Source organism: Phragmites australis, chromosome 10, assembly GCF_958298935.1.
Source record: "Phragmites australis chromosome 10, lpPhrAust1.1, whole genome shotgun sequence".
NCBI lineage: Eukaryota > Viridiplantae > Streptophyta > Magnoliopsida > Poales > Poaceae > Phragmites > Phragmites australis.
In genome coordinates this window covers 23,392,323-23,412,384 of record NC_084930.1, presented here as the reverse complement: position 1 = coordinate 23,412,384, position 20,062 = coordinate 23,392,323, and the positions used below count along the sequence as shown (strand labels likewise).

Below are 20,062 nucleotides of genomic sequence, written 5' to 3'. Positions count from 1 at the left end.
AGCTGAAAACATATTGGATAGTATTCTTGAATTTTCTTCAAAGCATTACACTTTTTAGATACTAGTGTAATAACGCAAAAGTTCAGTTTGAAAATGAGTCATTTTCATTGGTGGAAATCAAAAAATAGGGACATGAGATCCCCTTTCATGACCTCCCAAAAGACCTGATAAAATTATGTTGGGAAGCCATCTGGGCCTCAAGCCTTGTTGTGCTCCATCTAGATGATCACATGTGTCACCTCCTTCTCATCAAAAGGTTCACTGAGAATCTCATTCTATTTATCACTTACTTGAGGGATATCATCTTGATTAGATTCATCTATTACAAAAGTATTTTGCTCGGGCTTACCAAGCAATCCCTTATAGAACCTTGACTTTACGTTCTTGATGAGGGATAATCGCATTATGGCCACAGGGTGACAGTATAGATAGACAACCAAGTATACTCCCCTTCACTATCATAATACACCGTGCATTGTGCTTCCGACTTTTGGAACCTTCATCCTAACCCCTATAGCATATAAGGAAAAAAATTCATTTTGAAACCTTCAAATACAGACTAATTATGACTATTACTTGGCAACTAAAAACCATTTACTTTTCATCCTGAGGCACATGGATGATATGATCCAACAGGCTCACTTTCTAGGGTTCCCCCTCTTCAACCAAACCACTTGGTGTCTTCCTCCTAGCCCATGTTGGTGTTGCTGGAGAAATTTAGTAGTGTGCATTGCTAATTCTTCTTTTTTATGGTGTTAGACTCATGTTGGTGTTCTAGTTTTTCTCTATTTTCCTAATGTGATGTGATCCGTGATGACGGTTCGTACGTGGTTGTATTTTACTATATTTCCTTCTATTATTAAATGGCAGTACTTCTGCTTTGTTTTTAAGCAGAAAACCCTTTCATCCACACACTCACAACCAATGCAGAACACCCCATTGACTTGAGGAAATTTTTCATTGATTTGATAGACATGGCGGTAGTTTTCACTAACGTGAACACTCCGAGCTAGTAGGTAGCAATCCACTAGTGTGGCGTGTCAAAATGCTACCAACAATGAATACTACCTCATAACAGCTTCTTAAAGACAGATTTTAAATACTATCATAGATGGTTATAAGTTCCGTTTCTGCAAAAAGTGTCCGTGATATCAACCTTGTTACAAACGATTTCAGATCCGTTTGTAATACACTTACACACAGACAGAGTTTCTAAATAACCGTCTATATGTTCTAAGAGCCACAGACAATGTTTTTTTTAAACTATCTGTGAGTACTAAGAGTCATAGACGGTGTTTGTTTAAACCCATCTGTGACTACTAAGAGTCACATATGGATTTTTTAAAACCCATCTATGTTAATTGTCACAAACGAATTTTTATAAAAAAACCATCTGTGTCTCTCTTTGCGCTTATAAGCAAATTTGCTTCCTGAAGCTAGGAAGCAAATTTGTTTCTATGGGGAAAAGTATCACACATATACACAATTTATGATTCACAAGTTAAACACATTGACACATTGTTCACAACATCGCCAAGAAGCAAATTTACTTATGGGGGGAGGGGAGTGTCACACATATACCCAATTTATTATTCACAAGTTAAAAACATTGACACATTGTTCATAACATCGAACACATATTATTCAGAATATCGATTACACATTGTTCATAAAACTAAACATAGACACTTACATATCACAAAATTTAAGAATATCACATATTGTTCAGAACACATAAACCTAGCTAGCTATACATCGTGATTGCAATCATGGCGACACCATCTTTCAAAAAGACAAAAAATGATCGACAAACTTAGGTTGATTGATGCCATCTTTCAAAAAGGTGAAATGATAGACGTCATCTCAATCTTCTGCGTTTCAGTAAAATGTCAACCTAAGAATCAACTTCAATTAGCATTTCGCAGTCATCCGGGTCTAACTGCACCTTGACGATCTCACATATTAGCCACAACTAGACTACGTTACTGCCAAATTGCCAGCCATAGTTCAGCAAGAAATGGGCATTCAAGCATGTCTTATAGTTAATGAAAATATCTATATTCTGACAAACAATAATGGAGAAATTTCCATCCAGTAGAACCAAATGGAGAATGCGGTTGACAGCATACATAGGGTCAACGGAGGGTGGCCTTCACAGCAGTGAAGAAGATAAACTCCACCGGGCCAAAGTCGACGCCAAGCATCCGTGCCGTTGAAGTAGCCATATGGACAACCCCATCCTGCCACCTATTGATTGCCGTGAATTGTGCCATTGTAGATCTACGTCAGAAACAAGGTTGTACCATCAGTTGCATAGATCGAAGAAATAAAAACCTCGGTGCAGTGAAAAGGAACCACATGATACTCATCTCGTTGCAGTGAAAGGGATTCGACCCCCGACGGGATCTTGCTTCTCCAATGCAGATGATGAGTGAGGATGCAGAACACTCCTCGCTTTATATTGAGGAGAGATGCGGGGTTATGTGTGTGAGAAGCCAAAAGAGCCTTACGGGACGAGTGATTTGTGTGTTGGAAGCCAAAATTGCGAGGGGAGATGGGTGGTCAAATTTGAAAACATTTGCATGTCTTTAAATACAAACATATGTTTATAAAATTTATCTGTGTCTACCGACTAGACACAGACAGATCTTACAGAAACCGTCTGTGCCAGTGTTACAAATAGATTTTTTTTTAAAGTCGTCTATGTCTGTATGATAGAAACATAAGGATTTGTATGTAAGTTCATTCACAATTAGATGTCTGGTTTGTTACATACATATCTGTCTTAGCAACCATCTGATAATAATTTGTTTGTGACATGTCTTAAGAAACCATCCGTGGCATACCTTCCTCTTTCAATGATTCTATGGTTGTGGAAGTGCCCAAACAAAAAAAGAGAATAATGAAAAGAGAGAACTCCGACGTGCATGGAAGATTGAGATAGAAGGAATCTAAAATGTGATGCTACTAAGGTTCAAACCCCTTTAAACATTCCCAACGCAATTAGGATCTAATGAAAATAAGGACTCCGACGTGCATGGAAGATTGAGATAAAAGAATCTAAAATGTGAGGTTACTAAAGTGCATATCCGTTTTACCTTTCCCAAGGTAATTAGGATTTACTTGGAATGCAGATCTCTAGCTCCAGGATTTTTTGAGTTGGAGCTGTAGTCTGCAGGTAGATTGGAGCTGTAGTAAAATCGCATTGGCATGGCTCAAGGGGCTTCATGTGACCAAGTTCTGTTGGTTAATTGTTGTTTTGTAATGGTTTAGAGTTGAAGGTTGTGAAATTGACCTTTTCTATATAAAAATACATAATATAATAGAAGCAATTATGACTGGTTCGTCCTCCAGGACATCAAATCCGCTCTGCTTTAAACAATCATGCGCGACTTCATGTCCCTCATTATTTCCTTGTGCCCAGTTTGTGCCCCTTTTCCTGTGTTGAAGGATGCACATTTTTTTACTGTGTCCATTTGTAGTCACTAGCCAGTGTTGTGAGACAAGCAGAATGAATAGAGCCAACCCAATTAACTCGATTAAAGCTTTGTTTATCAACTCTATTACTCTATAGCTATGGTATGTACTACCTTATACATATATAGACAGTCTAATTCTAATGGATACATCTATTCTATATCCAGGGAAGACATCTAGTTTGTTAGTGACATTAATTCTCAACATGTTCTGCACTCTCAACCACATGTAACTCCACTGATACATAAACCTCAATGTCCGCCTCCATTTTGATAGTAATCAAGGTGACAGCGAGATGTACCGGAGCTCTGCTCGATCCAATCCGAGCAAACAGCCAACCGTATCACTGCACTTATTGGAGTTTGAATTACTTTGGCTCGGTCTCGTGCATTAACTCGGCGATAGGCGTTGATGCGTGTAACACATGCATGCATGCAGGCGTTGCTGGCTTTATAAATGCCATGCCGCGGCAGTGCCATTTCCCCATCCCAAGCTAGTTCGATCAGCAAGAGATCTCACTGAAGCAAATGGCGGTCAAGTCTCTGCTTCTTCTCGGTGTCGTCCTGGCCTCTCTCCTGCTCTTCTTCCACGATGTGGCATATGCTAGGGAGCTCCCTGAAGCCAATGGTTGGTTAACTCTCTCTCTCTCTCTCTCTCTCTCTCTCTCTCTCTCTCTCTCCCCGCATGGGTTACTATTCTGAATAGGACAAGCTGCTACACATAACATGCATTCAGCGTTTGCGACATGCTATACAACACATCGATCACTCGATGACAGTTTTTTAATTACATGCAGAGTCGGACGGGAAGAATGTGAAGCCTGCAGGTGGGCCTGGACTCAAGGATGAGAAGTGGGGAGGTAGATTCAAGCACAGTGGAGGATATGGAAGCAACGGTGGATACGGTGGAGGATATGGAAATGACGGTGGATACGGCGGAGGATACAATCCGCCCGGCTATGGTGGTGGCTATGGGCCTGGATATGGCGAAGGCTACGGTCCTGGATCAGGTGGAGGATACAAGCACCATGGCCATGGTGGTGGCTATGGGCCTGGATATGGTGGAGGCTATGGACCCAGCTACGGTGGCAGGTATGGTAGCCCTGTATACGGTGGTGGTCACGGTCATCCTGGGTATGGAGGTGGTCAGCCTGGGTATGGTGGTGGCAACGGTGGAGGATACGGTAGTGGCGGTGGGTACGGTGGTGGTGGGAGTTACGGAGGAGGATACGGCAGTGGTAGTTCTCCTGGGGGCGGATATTCTGGCGGTGGAGATGGTTGATGGAAATAAGTAGCACAGCTACATGTGTTGTTTGGCTATGCATGTCAAATAAAGCCATGCATGGAGATGTGTTTGAATATTTTATGTAAGGAATATCTTGTTCTTGTGCTGTAAGACATGGACTGTTGGCTTGAATGAAGTATTAGCTGTGTTGTTTGGCTATGCATGTCAAATAAAGTCATGCATGGAGATGTGTTTGAATAATTTATGTAAGGAATATCGTGTTCTTGTGCTGTAAGACATGGACTGTTGGCTTGAATTAATGAAGTACGTACAATAATAAGAGCTAGTCTTGTATGGTGTCTTATCTTCTTGTGTATTAGCTGGCTTTTAGAACTTGTGCCTCGTCATGTATGGACCTACGGGCTACGGCACGGTGATGTACAACGAGACAAACATCAGCGGGCTAGCCTCCGCCACCCTTTGCTCGCTGCCGCTACAGGGCTGGGGTTCGTTCTCTAACATTCTTGGCTTTGGTATGACTTGCTGCTGCACACAGTTGAGTCTTGGTAGGATTTGGAGAAATCTTGTCACTTGGTTGGGCTGATCATATGCGTCTGCGAAGTTGTTTGGTGCAAAAGTGATGTATCGCAGCGGGATGTCGGATTGAAAAAAAACACGCAAAATACATCCAAAGTTGCAAACTTTGTATATTTATGGCTTTGGAGTGGCAAATAATGATCGAATTGCATATCTCATGGAGGCACACCATGAATTGGTTAATTGACCATGATTTTCTTTTCTAGAATAGACTGGAGAACAACGTAACATTCATTAAGTACGAAAAGAAGTTATGGTACAAGAGGGTCTATTAGGACGTGACACATAGAGCGGTCACCGAGAGCTCAAGGTTACAATTGACCATGAATGGTACATCATGCTTGTATATACGAGTGTCAAGTGTGTGGTTACGCAAACCGAGCAATTCAATGACGTGGTTGCGGTACCTTGCACTACTATGTTATGGTTCTCTTCTAGAAGCTATAAAAATACATCTCACTTCATATGGAGTTATATATGCTTGACAAAAGCAAGATTGTAGCTTTAGCTGGAAAACTTATTCACATAAAGCAGGATTTCAACTTAATTCGAAATGCATCCTTGACAAAAGCACGTTTATTGACTTGTTTTCGTTTGACAAGGTTGTTCTTTCATAAACAAAATGACATTTCTCTGGTATCTGGTTCACCGTGATCATGTGTTTCTAGTCTGTCCTTCAGAACATGTTCAATAGTTTCCAAGGTTGTCTCTTGAAATGGCCATGCCATGTTATCCAAAGAAAACTAATACATAGATTTTCTCCAAGGCTGTGTCTTGAAATGACTTAATTTTTGCTTTCTTTCTCTTTCCCTCTTTTCCTTCCACTACTACAGAACCCCACATAATAGCCACCACCTTCAGTGCCGGTTCAAAGGAACCGGTACTGAAAGTGGTATTAGTGCCGGTTCTAAAACTCCCGCCCGCGATCGAGGGCCTGGAGTTAAGAACCGGCACTGATAGTGGTGTTTCAGTGCCGGTTCCTTTTTAAACTGGCACTATAGCTACTATAGTATATATAGCCCATCTTCTTCCCTGTCTCGACCCAGAACAGAGCCGCAGCCTAGTGTTACAGCGCCTCCTTGCCATTTTTTTTTTGCAATTCAAGGTTTTTTTTTTGCGTGGGAGCCTTCAAAATTTGGAGGAGTCAACTGTTTTAAGGTTAGTGAGATCTATATTTCATTTTTGGATAGATTACTTGGTAGATTGCTCTAGGGTTGATGATGGATGGTGCTTGTTCCATGGTTATAGATTTAGAGATGTAGTTGAGATCTAATTTAGGTAACGTTTGCAACTTTGTCGTTGTTAGATGTATAGAGATGATCTACATTTGATTCTTAGTTGGATTTTAGTTGCTAGATTTCTCTAGGTTTGAATTAGGTGGTTGTTAGTTAGTGTTGAAATTTGGAATGAGCAAGAGCTCAAATATCCATATAAATTAGAGAAATGTCGCAATTTTATCATTGTATATGATTTAACGAGTAGATTAAAAGTCACATGTAAATAGAGTTGGGTGCCTACATTAAAATCTATGGATAATTGCAAATTTGCCACTTGTTGAACCATTATTGCCATTCAAAAATTACAAAAATACCGCTAGAACTGTCATTCGAGTGGCATCCAAAGAATAAAAAATCAGGGAGGTATTTGCAAAATGTCCCTAAAATCTAGCTCTAATTTTCTAGTATGTGGATTGCGTATATTTTAAAAGTCATGAATTTTAGTAATAATCCAGTGGATTTCCTCTGTTAATTAATCAATATAGTGAATTTAACATGTACAGTTGATAAAATACTGTGTTGTATGGATGGCACGTCCACCCACGGGTCGTAATCAGACTCGGCAGCCTTTGGAAGGCGGGTCCCCCGACCCGGCCCAAGTACCGGAAGGAGATGGGCCCTCAAATAGGGACCAATCAGGATGTGAGGTAATTCGATGAATATGTTCTAGATTTTGAAATGTTTAATGATTCTAAGTCCAATGTGTTTAATTATAATGATTTGCAGATAAACCGGTCATGGATGTACAAGGAACGAGGGCCAGAGTTCATTGTTGGCATTGAGGCTTTTTTGAGGGCTGTCGCGGCGTACAAGAAGCCAAAAAAGAAGCGTGACGAGCACTATATATGCTGTCCGTGTGTCGACTGCAAGAATGAGAAGCAGTTTTCAAACATAGAGCAGATCCGTGCACACTTGATTCGCAGGGGTTTCAAGGCTGGCTACACCCGTTGGACTGAGCACGGTGAACTTGCAGATGTTGGGCATGAAGGGCAACCAACAGTCAAAGGAGACGGAGGCAACGATCCGACGGCTAATGAAGACTTCGATATGTCAGTATTTGAAGATACTTTTGTCGAGAACGATGATTGAGACACTTTTGTTGGCAACAATGAAGAAGGCATAGAACAAATGTTGCGCGATGGGGAGGGGGACTTCACCATTGAAAGACAACATCAAAAGTACCAGCGCATGATAGAGGACTCTAAAACACCAGTTTACCTGAACTGTAAAGATGAGCACAGCAAGTTGCATGTGGTGCTGACACTGATGCAAATGAAGGCTAGCAATGGTTGGGCCGATAAGGGTTTCAATGAATTGTTAGAATTCTTGAGGGAATTGCTTCCAGAGGGGAACGTGTTGCCCGAAAACACGTAACATGCCAAGCAGGTTGTCTGCCCGTTGGGATTGGAAGTAGAGAAAATATATGCATGTGGAAATGACTGCATGTTGTTCCGCGGTGAGGATGCAGACTTGGAAGCGTGTCGCGTTTGCAATGCACCACGGTACAAGAGCAACGTTGATGATATCGAGAGCGATGGTGTAGGGTGAAGAGAAAGAAGAAAAGACCCCCCCGTTAAGGTGGCTTGGTATTTCCCTATAGTCCCCCGTTTGAAATGATTGTTTGCTAACAGAGCGAATACCGAGCTGATGCGATGGCACGCCGAACAGCACAAGAAAGATAGAATGCTTAGACACCCTACTGATGGCATGCAATGGAGGAGATTCGATTCGAAATACAAGGAATTCAGAGATGAAGTGAGGAATATAAGGTTCGGGTTGAGCACAGATGGGATGAATCCTTTCGGCAACACGAGAAGTACTCATAGCACTTGGCCTGTGACTCTCTGTATCTACAACCTTCCACCTTGGATGTGCATGAAGCGGAAGTACCTTATGATACCTCTGCTAATTAGTGGGCCGAATCAACCAGGCAACGATATCGATGTGTACCTCAAACCATTGGTGGAAGATCTTCTTGTACTGTGGAAAGATAGCGTACGGGTATGGGATGAGTACAGACGCGAGAATTTTACCCTGCGCGCGATGCTGTTCGTGACGATTTTCAGATTGGCCTGCTCTTGGTAACCTATCAGGGCAGACTGTAAAAGGGTACAATGGATGTGTTCAGTGCTTGGAGGAAACGGAGGGGCGGTGGCTAAAAAACAGCCAAAAAATGATCTTCATGGGTCACCGTAGGTTCCTCCGTCCGGATCACCCAAACCGCAAGAATAAAAGAGCTTTTGACGGGACAATGGAGCTTCGTCAAGCTCCGAAGATTCGCAGTGGAGAACAGGTATTTAAGATGGTTAAGACACTTAGAGTTGTACTTAGAAAGGGGCCAGGCAGTACAAAAATGCAGGCTGGGCAAAATGCTCCCATGTGGAAAAAGATGTCAATATTTTGGTTGCTACCTTATTGAAAGTATCTTATGGTCTGACACGCAATCGACGTCATGCACATGGAGAAGAATGTGTTTGATAGCTTGATTGGTACCTTACTAGACATACCCGGCAAAACAAAAGATACACTAAATGCACAGCTAGACCTGGAAGAAATGAACCTCAGGAAGGACCTACACTACATACAATTAGACAACGGCAAAAAGAAACTTCCCACAGCTTGCTACACTATAAGCAAGGAAGAGAAGATCCGCCTGTGTGGTTGCTTGAGTGATGTCAAAGTTCCGACCGGTTACTCCTCCAATATTAGGAGCTTTGTAAACATGAAAGATACGAAGTTAGTTGGCATGAAGTCTCATGATTGTCACGTGATGATGACGCAGATGCTTCCAGTTGCAATTCGAGGTATTCTGCCGGATAAGATCCAAGACCCAATCATTAAGCTGTGTTCAATCTTCAACGCAATTTCACAGAAGGTCATTGATCCGAACAAACTGGCAAAGCTACAGGAAGACATGGTCCATACTATATGTCAGTTTGAAACTATTTTCCCTCTGACATTTTTTGATATAATGCCCCATCTAATTGTTCACATTGTGGGTGAGATAAAGAGCCTTGGCTCCGTGTTTTTGCATCAGATGTATCCTTTCGAAAGGTTCATGGGGGTTCTGAAGAAATATGTTCGTAATCGAGGTCGTCCGGAAGGTTGCATTGCCCAAGGTTGGAGTACGGAGGAGGTCATTGAGTTTTGCATTGACTATATGAAACTGAACGTGATTGGTATGCCTATATCTCGCTATGAGGGGAGGCTAAAGGGGAAAGGGACGATAGGTCATACTTCAATCCATATCAAAGATTGTGCTTCATTCACTCAAGCACACTTCGCAGTTCTGCAACATGCAGTTGTAGCGATCCCGTATGTCAAAATGCATGTGAGCATGCTACGCTCCACAAATCCAACAAAGTCAGATGATTGGATCGCAAAAGAGCACAGAGATAATTTCGGTAATTGGTTACGTCAACTCATGATGGGTAAGGATACCAACGATGCTCTATTGGAACTGCTGGCAAATGGGCTGTCAACTACGATTCGCACATTCCAAGCATACGAGATTAACAGCTATACATTTTATACACAAGCACAAGACAACAAGAGCACTAACCGAAATAGCGGTGTCCGTACTGATGCCTGTGACCGCGCTGGCAACAGGGAGACCTACTATGGATTCATAGAGGAGATTTGGGAACTTGAATATGGCGAGTTGATGGTCCCTCTGTTTCGGTGCCAATAGGTCAGACTCACAGGGGGAGTCAAGGTCGACAAGTATGGTATGACTACCGTGGACCTCAAACTCGTCGGATACAGAGAACAACCATTCGTGCTTGCCAACGATGTTGCACAAGTCTTCTATGTAAAGGACCCGAACCCAGCTAACAAGGAGGAGCATTATGTGGTTCTTCAAGGAAAAAGAAAAATCGTCGGTGTTGAGAATGTTGTTGACGATGAAGACTGCGACAAATTCGAAGACCTGCCTCCTTTTGGAGAGAATGTCGAACTGCCTCTCATTGATAACACTGCGGAAGGTACCTACATACGCTGCGACCATAACGAAGCATTAACCGTTCAGTGAAAGCAGCTTTCACGTATTTGGTGAAATTTGTATAATATTTAGGTTAAGCTTTATTTTGTATCAAGGACATGTATGGGTGATGTAATAATATGCTTTAATTTATATCAAGTGCATATATATTTTAAAAGGCCTAAACATTTTTTTGAAATTTTCTAGAATTATTTTTCAACATAAAACAAGTTAAAAAGATTTTATAAAATTTATTTGCATTTTTCTAGAATTAAAACTAATTTTATATGCAACAAAGCATATTAAAGCATTTATTTTGTCAAACAAAACATTTTTAAATATTATAAGAATTAATATGGATTTTCTAAAACTATTTTCCAGATTACAACATTTATTTTATAATATTAAAACTATTTATTATACTTCCAGGGAATTTAACAATAGAAGAATATTTACTGGGAAAACTAGTATCAGTGCCGGTTCTATGTAGTAACCGGCACTGATACTTCAACTATCAGTGCCGATTGTACACTTATACTTCAACTATCAGTGCCGATTGTACATATAACCGGCACTGATATGTCTCCTATATTTATCTCCAACACTTAGCCGCATCCTCGTTCCTCTATTCACCCTAGTGCCACCTCCTCGTTTGCTTCAGTCACCTGAGCCCCGACGTGCCGCCGCCTCCTCCCAATGCCACCCCGACGCGCCGCCGCCTCCTCCCAACGCCAATTCGTCCCCGGAGCCCTCGCCGCCATCACCCCCCACGGAGGAGGAGCCACCGCCGGCCCTGACGCCGACGTCGAGGACCACCTCTCCGGCTCTCCTACATCCCCTTCAAGCCCAACGGGTAAGCACCATCCCATCCTCCCCATCGAAACCCTAGTTACCTCCCATCTCGGTGATTGCATGATTTCGGTGATTTAGAAAAAAAAATCATATTGTACTATGTAGTAGATTTCCTCATCAAGAAGACCATTGTATTTAGGTTTCAAAAACTTTATGTAAAAAAACTTTAGAGAGAGCAAGCACAGTTTAGCACAGTCAGTTCAAGACCAAGGACACGCCAATGTCCCGTTTGTTGCAAGCCTAGTAGAGTTTGTTGCGGAGGAATTGAAGAAAATATTTAGTAATGAAGGAATTGAAGAAATTGTTTAGTAAACCCGCCATAGTAGGCCAACAATTAGCAGTGCATTGTCGTCTCCAAAACGCATGGTCCCATCAAAAGTTTCAACATATAAAAGAGTTTCAGCTCACATTAAAAAGCATGTTCCATCTGCAACAGTGAAGTGGCATAGACAAAATTATTTATTGTCTTATAGCACTGCACTCATGGCCATTATATTCTCTTGGCTATTTACTATCTGCAAAATATGCATAATAGCATATGAGAATATAAAATCCTATCGACCTTTAATAATACTTGGTAAAGATGCACATCTTGTGAAATAAATAACTAACAACTGAAAATATACATAGTAGCATATGAGAATACAAAATCATATGGACCTTCAGCAATACTTGGTAAAGATGCACATCTAGTGAATGAATGCATGAAACGATTTATTAGATTGAACAATACTATATACTGGAGTTGTTACAAAGAGCAAAACAACTGTTTTATACCAACAGTCGTATCAAAAGGCAAGCTCTGCATATCTATCACGGGTTATTTTCCGAAGAGAAGCAACTACTCTTTTATACTACTGTGACAGTAATATCAGTTTTCCACTTCAACAAATCAATAGCAGGTTAAAATTATTGTTGATTATATTTAACACTGCAAGCTATAACCTGAGAGCTCAAACTCTGCAAAAGCTTGCGTAAATGGTTGCATAACAGTGCACTCCGTACTCATCTTTCATGCAAAATGATAGATAAAACGATGAAAAGAGTCTAGTTTTGTAATTTTTTGTAGCAACAGCTCATTAACAAAAGGCAAGGCTTGGTTGCAATCAAATAACAGTAATAGAAATGAAAATTGTAGCTAGAAAGATTGTCCACTTTTAGGAATGTTCTTTTGGGGGCTATTGCTACTTTGATTAAATTTCGTTGATTCCATGGTAACATGCTCTCAACCAGTTCATAGTGTCAAGGAAACAATGCTTAGTTTTTAAAATGAGGACAAAAAGATTTTGCCTGTAGGATTTATACGCCATTATCATAGCATGACGCAGCTCTTCATCCAGAGAGAAATGACATTTTATGATGAGAGAAAGGTTCGCATCAATATCAGAATAAGCCTTTGGCATTATGATCATTTTGATGCAATTGAACACAAGGGTCGAGTTATTTGCACTTCTCAGTATAATGTAATGCAAGTGAAGAAACATTATTCCGTTGGTAATAACTTCAAATATCCAGCGGTAGGCAGTCCATTTCCCAACCGTTGCTATAAAAGAGGGCTTCTACCAAAGTAGAGAGGCACAATTGCCTCCGTATTCATATTTACACAATGAGCTCGTCTACATCCGGAGATCCATTCATGTTCTCATCGGACTCGAGCGATGATGAGAATGAACTGATATTGTTGATCGCCATCGAGGAGGAAGAACTTGCTGCCCAAGGTCACACGCATCAACTTGGCTCCGTACTAGGACATGTAGTCATAGACTATGGGCACTAGGAAGGTGCTGCTAGGCTATTTTAGGACTACTTCGCCGACATCCCAGTGTATGGTGATACATTGTTCCGTCGTAGGTGAGACCATCTTCCTTACTAACACGTTTATATTTTGTGATGCGTACTAACGACTATTCACCCTCTAAGGTTTCAGATGAGTTGGCCATTGTTTTCGAGAATTGCCGCTGCTGTGGAGAACCACGACCCATGGTTTTAGCAGAAGAGAGATGCCACTGGGAAGCTAGGCCTAAGTCCCCTCTAGAAGATGACAGCTGCCATACGGCAACTGGCATACGGAGTTAGTGTAGACGCAGTGGATGAATATGTTCGTATCTGGGGTAGCACAAGGATGCTCACCTTGACAAAGTTTGTGCAAGGTGTTGTCCTGCTTTTCTCCAATCAGTACCTCTGCGCTCCCACTACGGAGGATAATGTTAGATTGTTAGCCATTGGCGAGTAGAGAGGGTTCCCTCGAGCTGTAGAGCATCGACTACATGCATTGGGTTTGGAAGAACTACTCGAAAATGTGGCATGACGCATATACCAGTCATACGTGCAAATATCCTAGATATAGCATGCTTTCTTTGGAATGCCCGGTAGTCTGACATAAATATTTTGCACCACTCTAAAGATTTCAGTAGGCTCACGGATGGGACTACGCCTCCTATGTCATACACTATTAACAGTAAGACGAATGGCATGGGCTACTACCTAGGTGATGGAATTTACCCCGAATGAGCGACCATAGTGAAGCCAATTTCAGCACCAAGGAGGAACAAGAGCATGCATTTCTCTGCCATGCAAGCATTAGTCTAGAAAGATGTTGGACACGCATTTGGCGCCCTACAGTCGAGTTCGCCATAATTTGCGGTCTAGGAAGAATTTGGAATGAAAGCACACTACACAATATTATGACCGCATATGTTATAATGCACAATATGATAATTGAGGACAAGAGGGGTGGCATTGATGAGGAGGAGGTATATGATTATATGGGCGAGAAAGCGACAGTGGGTCGTGATCCAGACCAAGCCGTCCTCTAGCACATAGAAGTCACTAAAGTAATCAAGAACCAGGCATTCCACTATCAACTGCGTGATGATCTGGTAGAGCGCCTATGGAGTCATCATGGAGCATAGTAGATCAGTCATCACGTTCTGTCTAGTCCATGCATTGTTGTTGGAATGTGAGTCATCGTAATGTAGTGTAATGTGCATTTAATTAAGTTATGTCAGTTGTAATGTTAGGCATAGTAATGTAACATAATGTGACCCACTAGCTAATGACATGCATGTACTAACTATCTTGACCACATCACTTGGTACTAGCTCATGCATGCAACCACTAGATAATTACCAAGCCAAATCTCTCAGCCTGCAGCACCACTTGACTCAGTTTGTTGGCTCCATTGCTCTTGCATGCAGCATTGCTTCACGTGGCAACGTCCGTCTTGCATGACACATCAGCACCTGTACATGTCCATGCATGCTCTTCCTGCTGATTCACACCAGCCTATGCAAATATACTAACTACATGCAAAACAAAAATAAACATGCAGATACAAAATATCAAGATTAGCTCCAACAGAGAACATCCATCACAATTATGAATCACATCGGGAAAGGGGTCCCCTTGCCAAAAGCCCCGGCCATGTCAGATTGTTTCTCTAGGGCAACCGTTCACCATTACTTTTTTTTTGATAAAGGAAGTTTTATTGAATCTTAGAGTTACATCAAGATGATACAAGCATATAAGAGTTCACTTCTGGTTTCTGCATAGCTCTGACACACACAACCATATAAAGAAAAAACAAAGAAAAGGAACCAGAAAGAAAGACAACCAGCTAGTGGTCTATGGGCCTTCAATCCGAAATCTAGACCACCCGCACCATAAGATTACATGCCGTCACCATCAAATGTCGGTGCTCCTGCTGCTGCAATACAACCCATGTATGGAGCAAACACATACATGTAAAGATAACCTGCAAAGGAGAGTTAATTTTCCTTTTGTTAAAAACCACATCATTTCTGCATAGCCACAACGACCAAGAAAACATTGTTGTCGCTACAATTATTTTCTCTTTCCATTGGTTACTAATCCCACGAAGCCAGTTACCAAACATATTTGGAACACTTTTTTGTGGGTAAATGTTGGAAGCCACTTGAATGATAAATCATGTAGATCGTGCAAAGCGGCAATCGAAAAAGAGATGCTTAATCATCTCATTCTTGTGACAAAAGTAACACTTTTGACTACCCTACCATTGTCTCTTGATAAGATTATCTTTTATTAGGACTCCTCTTGTAGGTACCAAAGGAAGATCTTTATCTTTAGAGGTAGTTTTGTCTTCCAGATTTTTTTTGCTCCTTTGAGGTTCATCATTGTTTATAAGAGTTCGATAAAGGAACCGAACCAAGAAAGATCTAGATTTGTTCAACTTCCATGGGAATTCGTCTGGTTTCAATGAAAGATTCATGTTGATAAGGTGAGGGAGCAACTCATTCCATGCTATCAATTTAGGTCTGCTCATATCTCGATGGAAAGTGATGTTTGGTGGAAAAGATTGAAGAACGTTGGCTACCATGTCTGTTACATGCTATGTTATAAAGACAAGGATATTGGTTGCTCAATGGTGAATAACCAAGCCAAGTATCTTCCCAAAACCTGATTTTTCTGAGCCATATTTGATTATGAAGGTACCAAAGTGAAAAAGATGACGCTTCACCTTCATCAACCCTGCCCAGAAGTGGGAATCACCTGTGCACTAACTAACTTGAGAAAGACATTTTGATCCCAAATATTTATTACGAATTAGGTTATGCCAATCCCTTCCTCGAATACTAATTTTGTATAGCCATTTACATAGTAGAGCATTGTTTTGAGCATCGAGATTTTGAATCCCTTAACCCCCCTGATCTATGGGTTGGCAGAGGACACTCCATTTTACTAGGCATTATTTCTTTTTGTTGACTGTCATTTTGCTAGAAGAATGTAGACCGAAAGTACTCTAGTCTTTTGAGAACTCCACAAGAATCAGGAAGAAAGACATCATATAAGTTGGGAGGCTACTAAGGATAGAGTTGAGGAGGACAATCTACCTCCCAACTCCAAATGAAGTGGATACAGATGAGAAGAAGCATGAATGCTTTCTGGAAGGTCTGAATGATGCCATTGAATATGTCCTACTTTCTCAGGAGTTTGCCAATTTCCAAGCTCTGGTGAATAAAGCTTTAGTGGTTGAGCACAAGCGCCATCAGATAGATGAGAAGAAAAGGAAGACGTCTTTCCAAGCACAACCAAGCAACACCCGACCTTGTGTGGCAACTCAAGCTCATCCACAAGGCCCTATGTTTTGCTCCAACAACCAGTACAGGCCTCAGACACATGCCCCTGTTCAGCATTCCAACTACCAGACTCCTCGCTCAACAGCACCAGCTACCTCGCAAATAAAGAGTAGCCTAGTTACCCCTAGTTCCAACAAAGGGTGTTTCCACTGTGGAGAGCTAGGACACTATGTCAACCGGTGCCCTAAGAAGAATCCAAACCTGATCAACACCAACACCCCGAAGTCTATTCAATTCCAACCCCAAGTACATAATGGAAATCAGACCCCTATTCAGAACAACTGTGGACAACAAAACTTCGTTCAAGGGAGGGTCAACCATGTCACAGCAAAAGAAGCTCAAGATGTTCAGGATGTTGTGTACGGTATGTTCCTCATCAACTCTCAGCCTGCATCAATTTTGTTTGATTATGGAGCCTCGCATTCTTTCATAACTATCCATTATGTTACAAAGCATGGTTTGCCTATGGTTATGATGAAATATCCTATGCTAATTAATTATCCTAGAGGAGAAATGAGAGCAAAGTATATGTGCACTAGGATGAAACATAAAATAAGGGGCTAGACTTTCCAGTAAATCTTATAGTCTTGGAATCAAAGGGCATAGATGTTATCCGTGGAATGGATTGGTTAGCCAAGTTAGATGGAGTTATAGAATGTGCCAGAAGGGCAGTTCACCTAACCAATGGAGATGGTACAAAAGTTGAGTTCATGGCTACTGTTACAGCAGCAGAGGATTGTTCTCTCAATTTGCTTGAAGGTACAACCATTGATCAGTTCACGGTGGTTTGTGAGTTTCCCGATGTCTTTCCTGATGAATTGCCAGGTATGCCGCCAGATCGAGAAATTGAGTTTGTCATTGAATTGGTACCTAGTACGACCCCTATAGCTAAAAGGCCATATAGAATGTCTGCTAACCACCTAGTTGAGTTAAAGAAGCAAATCCAAGAGTAGTTAGATAAAGGTTTTATTCGACCGAGTGCATCACCTTGGGGAGCCCCAATTCTTTTCGTGGATAAGAAGGATGGTACCCGAAGAATGTGTGTAGACTATAGAGCGCTCAATGATGTAACCATTTAGAACAAGTACCCGTTACCTTGGATTGAGGATTTGTTTGATCAGATGAGGGGAGCCTGAGTGTTCTCCAAGATTGATCTAAGGTCTGGATAATATCAGTTGAAGATTCGATCATCAGATGTACCCAAGACTGCCTTCAGTAGTCGATATGGACTATATGAGTATACTGTTATGTCTTTTGGATTGACCAATGCCCCATCCTATTTTATGAACCTCATGAATGAGGTATTTATGGATTATCTGGATAAGTTTGTAGTGGTGTTCATTGATGATATTCTAATTTTCTCTGCGAGTGAATAAGAACATGAAGAACATTTGAGATTTATGCTACAGACACTCAGAGAGCATCAGCTGTATGCCAAGCTTAGCAAGTGTCATTTTTGGTTAGATCAAGTCACTTTTCTTGGCCATATCATAACAGCTGGAGGTGTAGCACTAGATCGAAACAAAGTGAAGGCTGTGTTGAATTGGTTACCGCCTACCAATGTGTCGAAGATCCGAAGTTTCCTTGGTTTAGCAGGTTATTATCGCCGCTTCATAGAAGGATTCTCTAAGATAGCTCAACCTCTTACCTCTTTCCTACAGAAAAATATGGTTTTTAAATGGAGCCCAGCTTGTCAACCAAGTTTTGAGGAATTGAAGAGGAGATTGACTACAGCCCCAGTGCTAGTTCTACCAGACATCAACAAGGACTTAGATATTTACTGTGATGCATCATAGCAAGAACTTGGATGTGTTCTTATGCAAGAAGGTCAAGTCGTAGCCTATGCATCAAGGCAGTTAAAGAAGCATGAGGAACATTATCCACTTGGATGCTTATGCTTTCATCCCACTACCGTCGGTTAGATGCTGTCGTTGAGTTATTAGAGTTGTTTGGGTGAAGTCTTTAATGTATTAGTTAAATGGTTATAAGTTAAAGTATTGCTTTTGTTTGGGACTAACATGTTTACCAAGAATATATATTAGTAGGTCTCATGGATACAATAAATGAAGAAGCCACCATAGCTAGGACAAAGTTGGACTGAATTGGAGAAGTCCCTGAAGATTTGCCTCACTGGATGGTCCAGTGCTCTGGGTATTGTAATCACTGGAGTATATTTGTCAAATGGGAGAGAGGCCTCAAGACCTCACCGGAAGGTCCTTGTTTGAGCAGTGTTCTCATCGGAGCAATTCTTCCAGAGAAGGTGTTGTGCTGAAGAATATGCCTCATCGAATAAGTCCGGTGATCAGAAGGATGAATGCACCGGAGCATTATTACCAAAGAAGGATGTAGCCGCTGAAGATCAAAGGTTCAACCCAGACAATACATGGGCAATGAATAGCGTAAAGGAGTAGAAAAAAGTTCAAGGCACCAAATGGTCTGATGATGAAGGTTGTCTAACACCGGAGCATTATTTTGAGAGAGGATTGCATTGGCTCGATTAGCTGAAGAAAACTCACTGGATAGTCTGGTGATGGAGTGATGTGCACTGGATGAATACACCAAAGCAATTTACATAGAGAAGAAGGAAAGGCTCGAATGGCTAAGGATAACTCACCTGATAGTTTGGTGATGGAGATGAAGTATACACCGAAGTGTCTGGTATTCATAGAGGTTTGAGTGGGGTTCAAACGGCTAGTTTGTGAGAGTGTACTCACCAGATAATCAGGTGCTAGTACTACTGTTCTCATGGATCATCCGGTGTTAATAGCTTTTTAGAGCCATTTGAGGCTATAAATTCCCCTTGACTCGGCCATTTGAAGGTACTGGAGTCTAGAGAAGTTCATGTACACCTGAGAAGACATCCAAGCCACCAAAGTGCTCAAAGTCATCATTCAAGGTGATTAAGCACACCAGTAGAGAGTGATTAGTGCTTATAGGCCTAGAGAGAGTGTTTTTAGGTGATTGCTACATAGAAAGTGGATCAAGGAGTGATCCAACCTTGTACCAAGTGGTACACTGGCACCTTAGAGTCTTGGTGACTCACCGGCAAACTTGTTGACCCTCCAATTTGGTGTGGAGCGACGACAAGACGATTGTGTAGGGACACGGAAACCCTTGCCTTGGTGGCTCAAGCTCCAAAGTGATCAAGGAGGCGACGAACTAGAAGAGAGGCTGGTATTGAGATGTTACCTTGGTGACTTGGTGGCTCATCCAGGTGGATGCCTTGTCTTTGTGATTTGGTGGCTCAAGAGCTGTGACCGGGTGCCGACCGGGAGCATATCCTTTATGGAGCTCCAACTTGTACTAGGGGTGGTATTCATGCCATTGATACCACGTGAAAAAAATCCTTGTGTCGAGTTTGCTCTCTCTACCTTATTTTCATTTTTGCATTTATATTCTAGTAATTTGCCTTCTTAGATCGGTTACAAGTGCTTTAATTGGTAGGGTAGATACACTAAATAAATTGAGAGCACATTTAGATATAAATTGATATAGGTTTATCTTGTGTTATTTTTGGAGCAAAAATAGTTCTAAGTGTC

At 41.5% G+C, this 20,062-nt stretch overlaps 1 protein-coding gene across 1 annotated transcript; it reads left to right on the top strand.

Moving 5' to 3' along the window:
• The first annotated feature begins 3,975 nt into the window (after nucleotides 1-3,975).
• On the top strand, nucleotides 3,976-4,930 carry LOC133883618 (glycine-rich cell wall structural protein 1.8-like). Its single transcript, XM_062322992.1, has 2 exons — nucleotides 3,976-4,104; nucleotides 4,274-4,930. Exons 1-2 carry the CDS (start codon nucleotides 4,005-4,007, stop codon nucleotides 4,756-4,758), a joined length of 585 nt encoding a protein of 194 aa, XP_062178976.1. The 5' UTR covers nucleotides 3,976-4,004; the 3' UTR covers nucleotides 4,759-4,930.
• The last annotated feature ends 15,132 nt before the right edge of the window (nucleotides 4,931-20,062 follow it).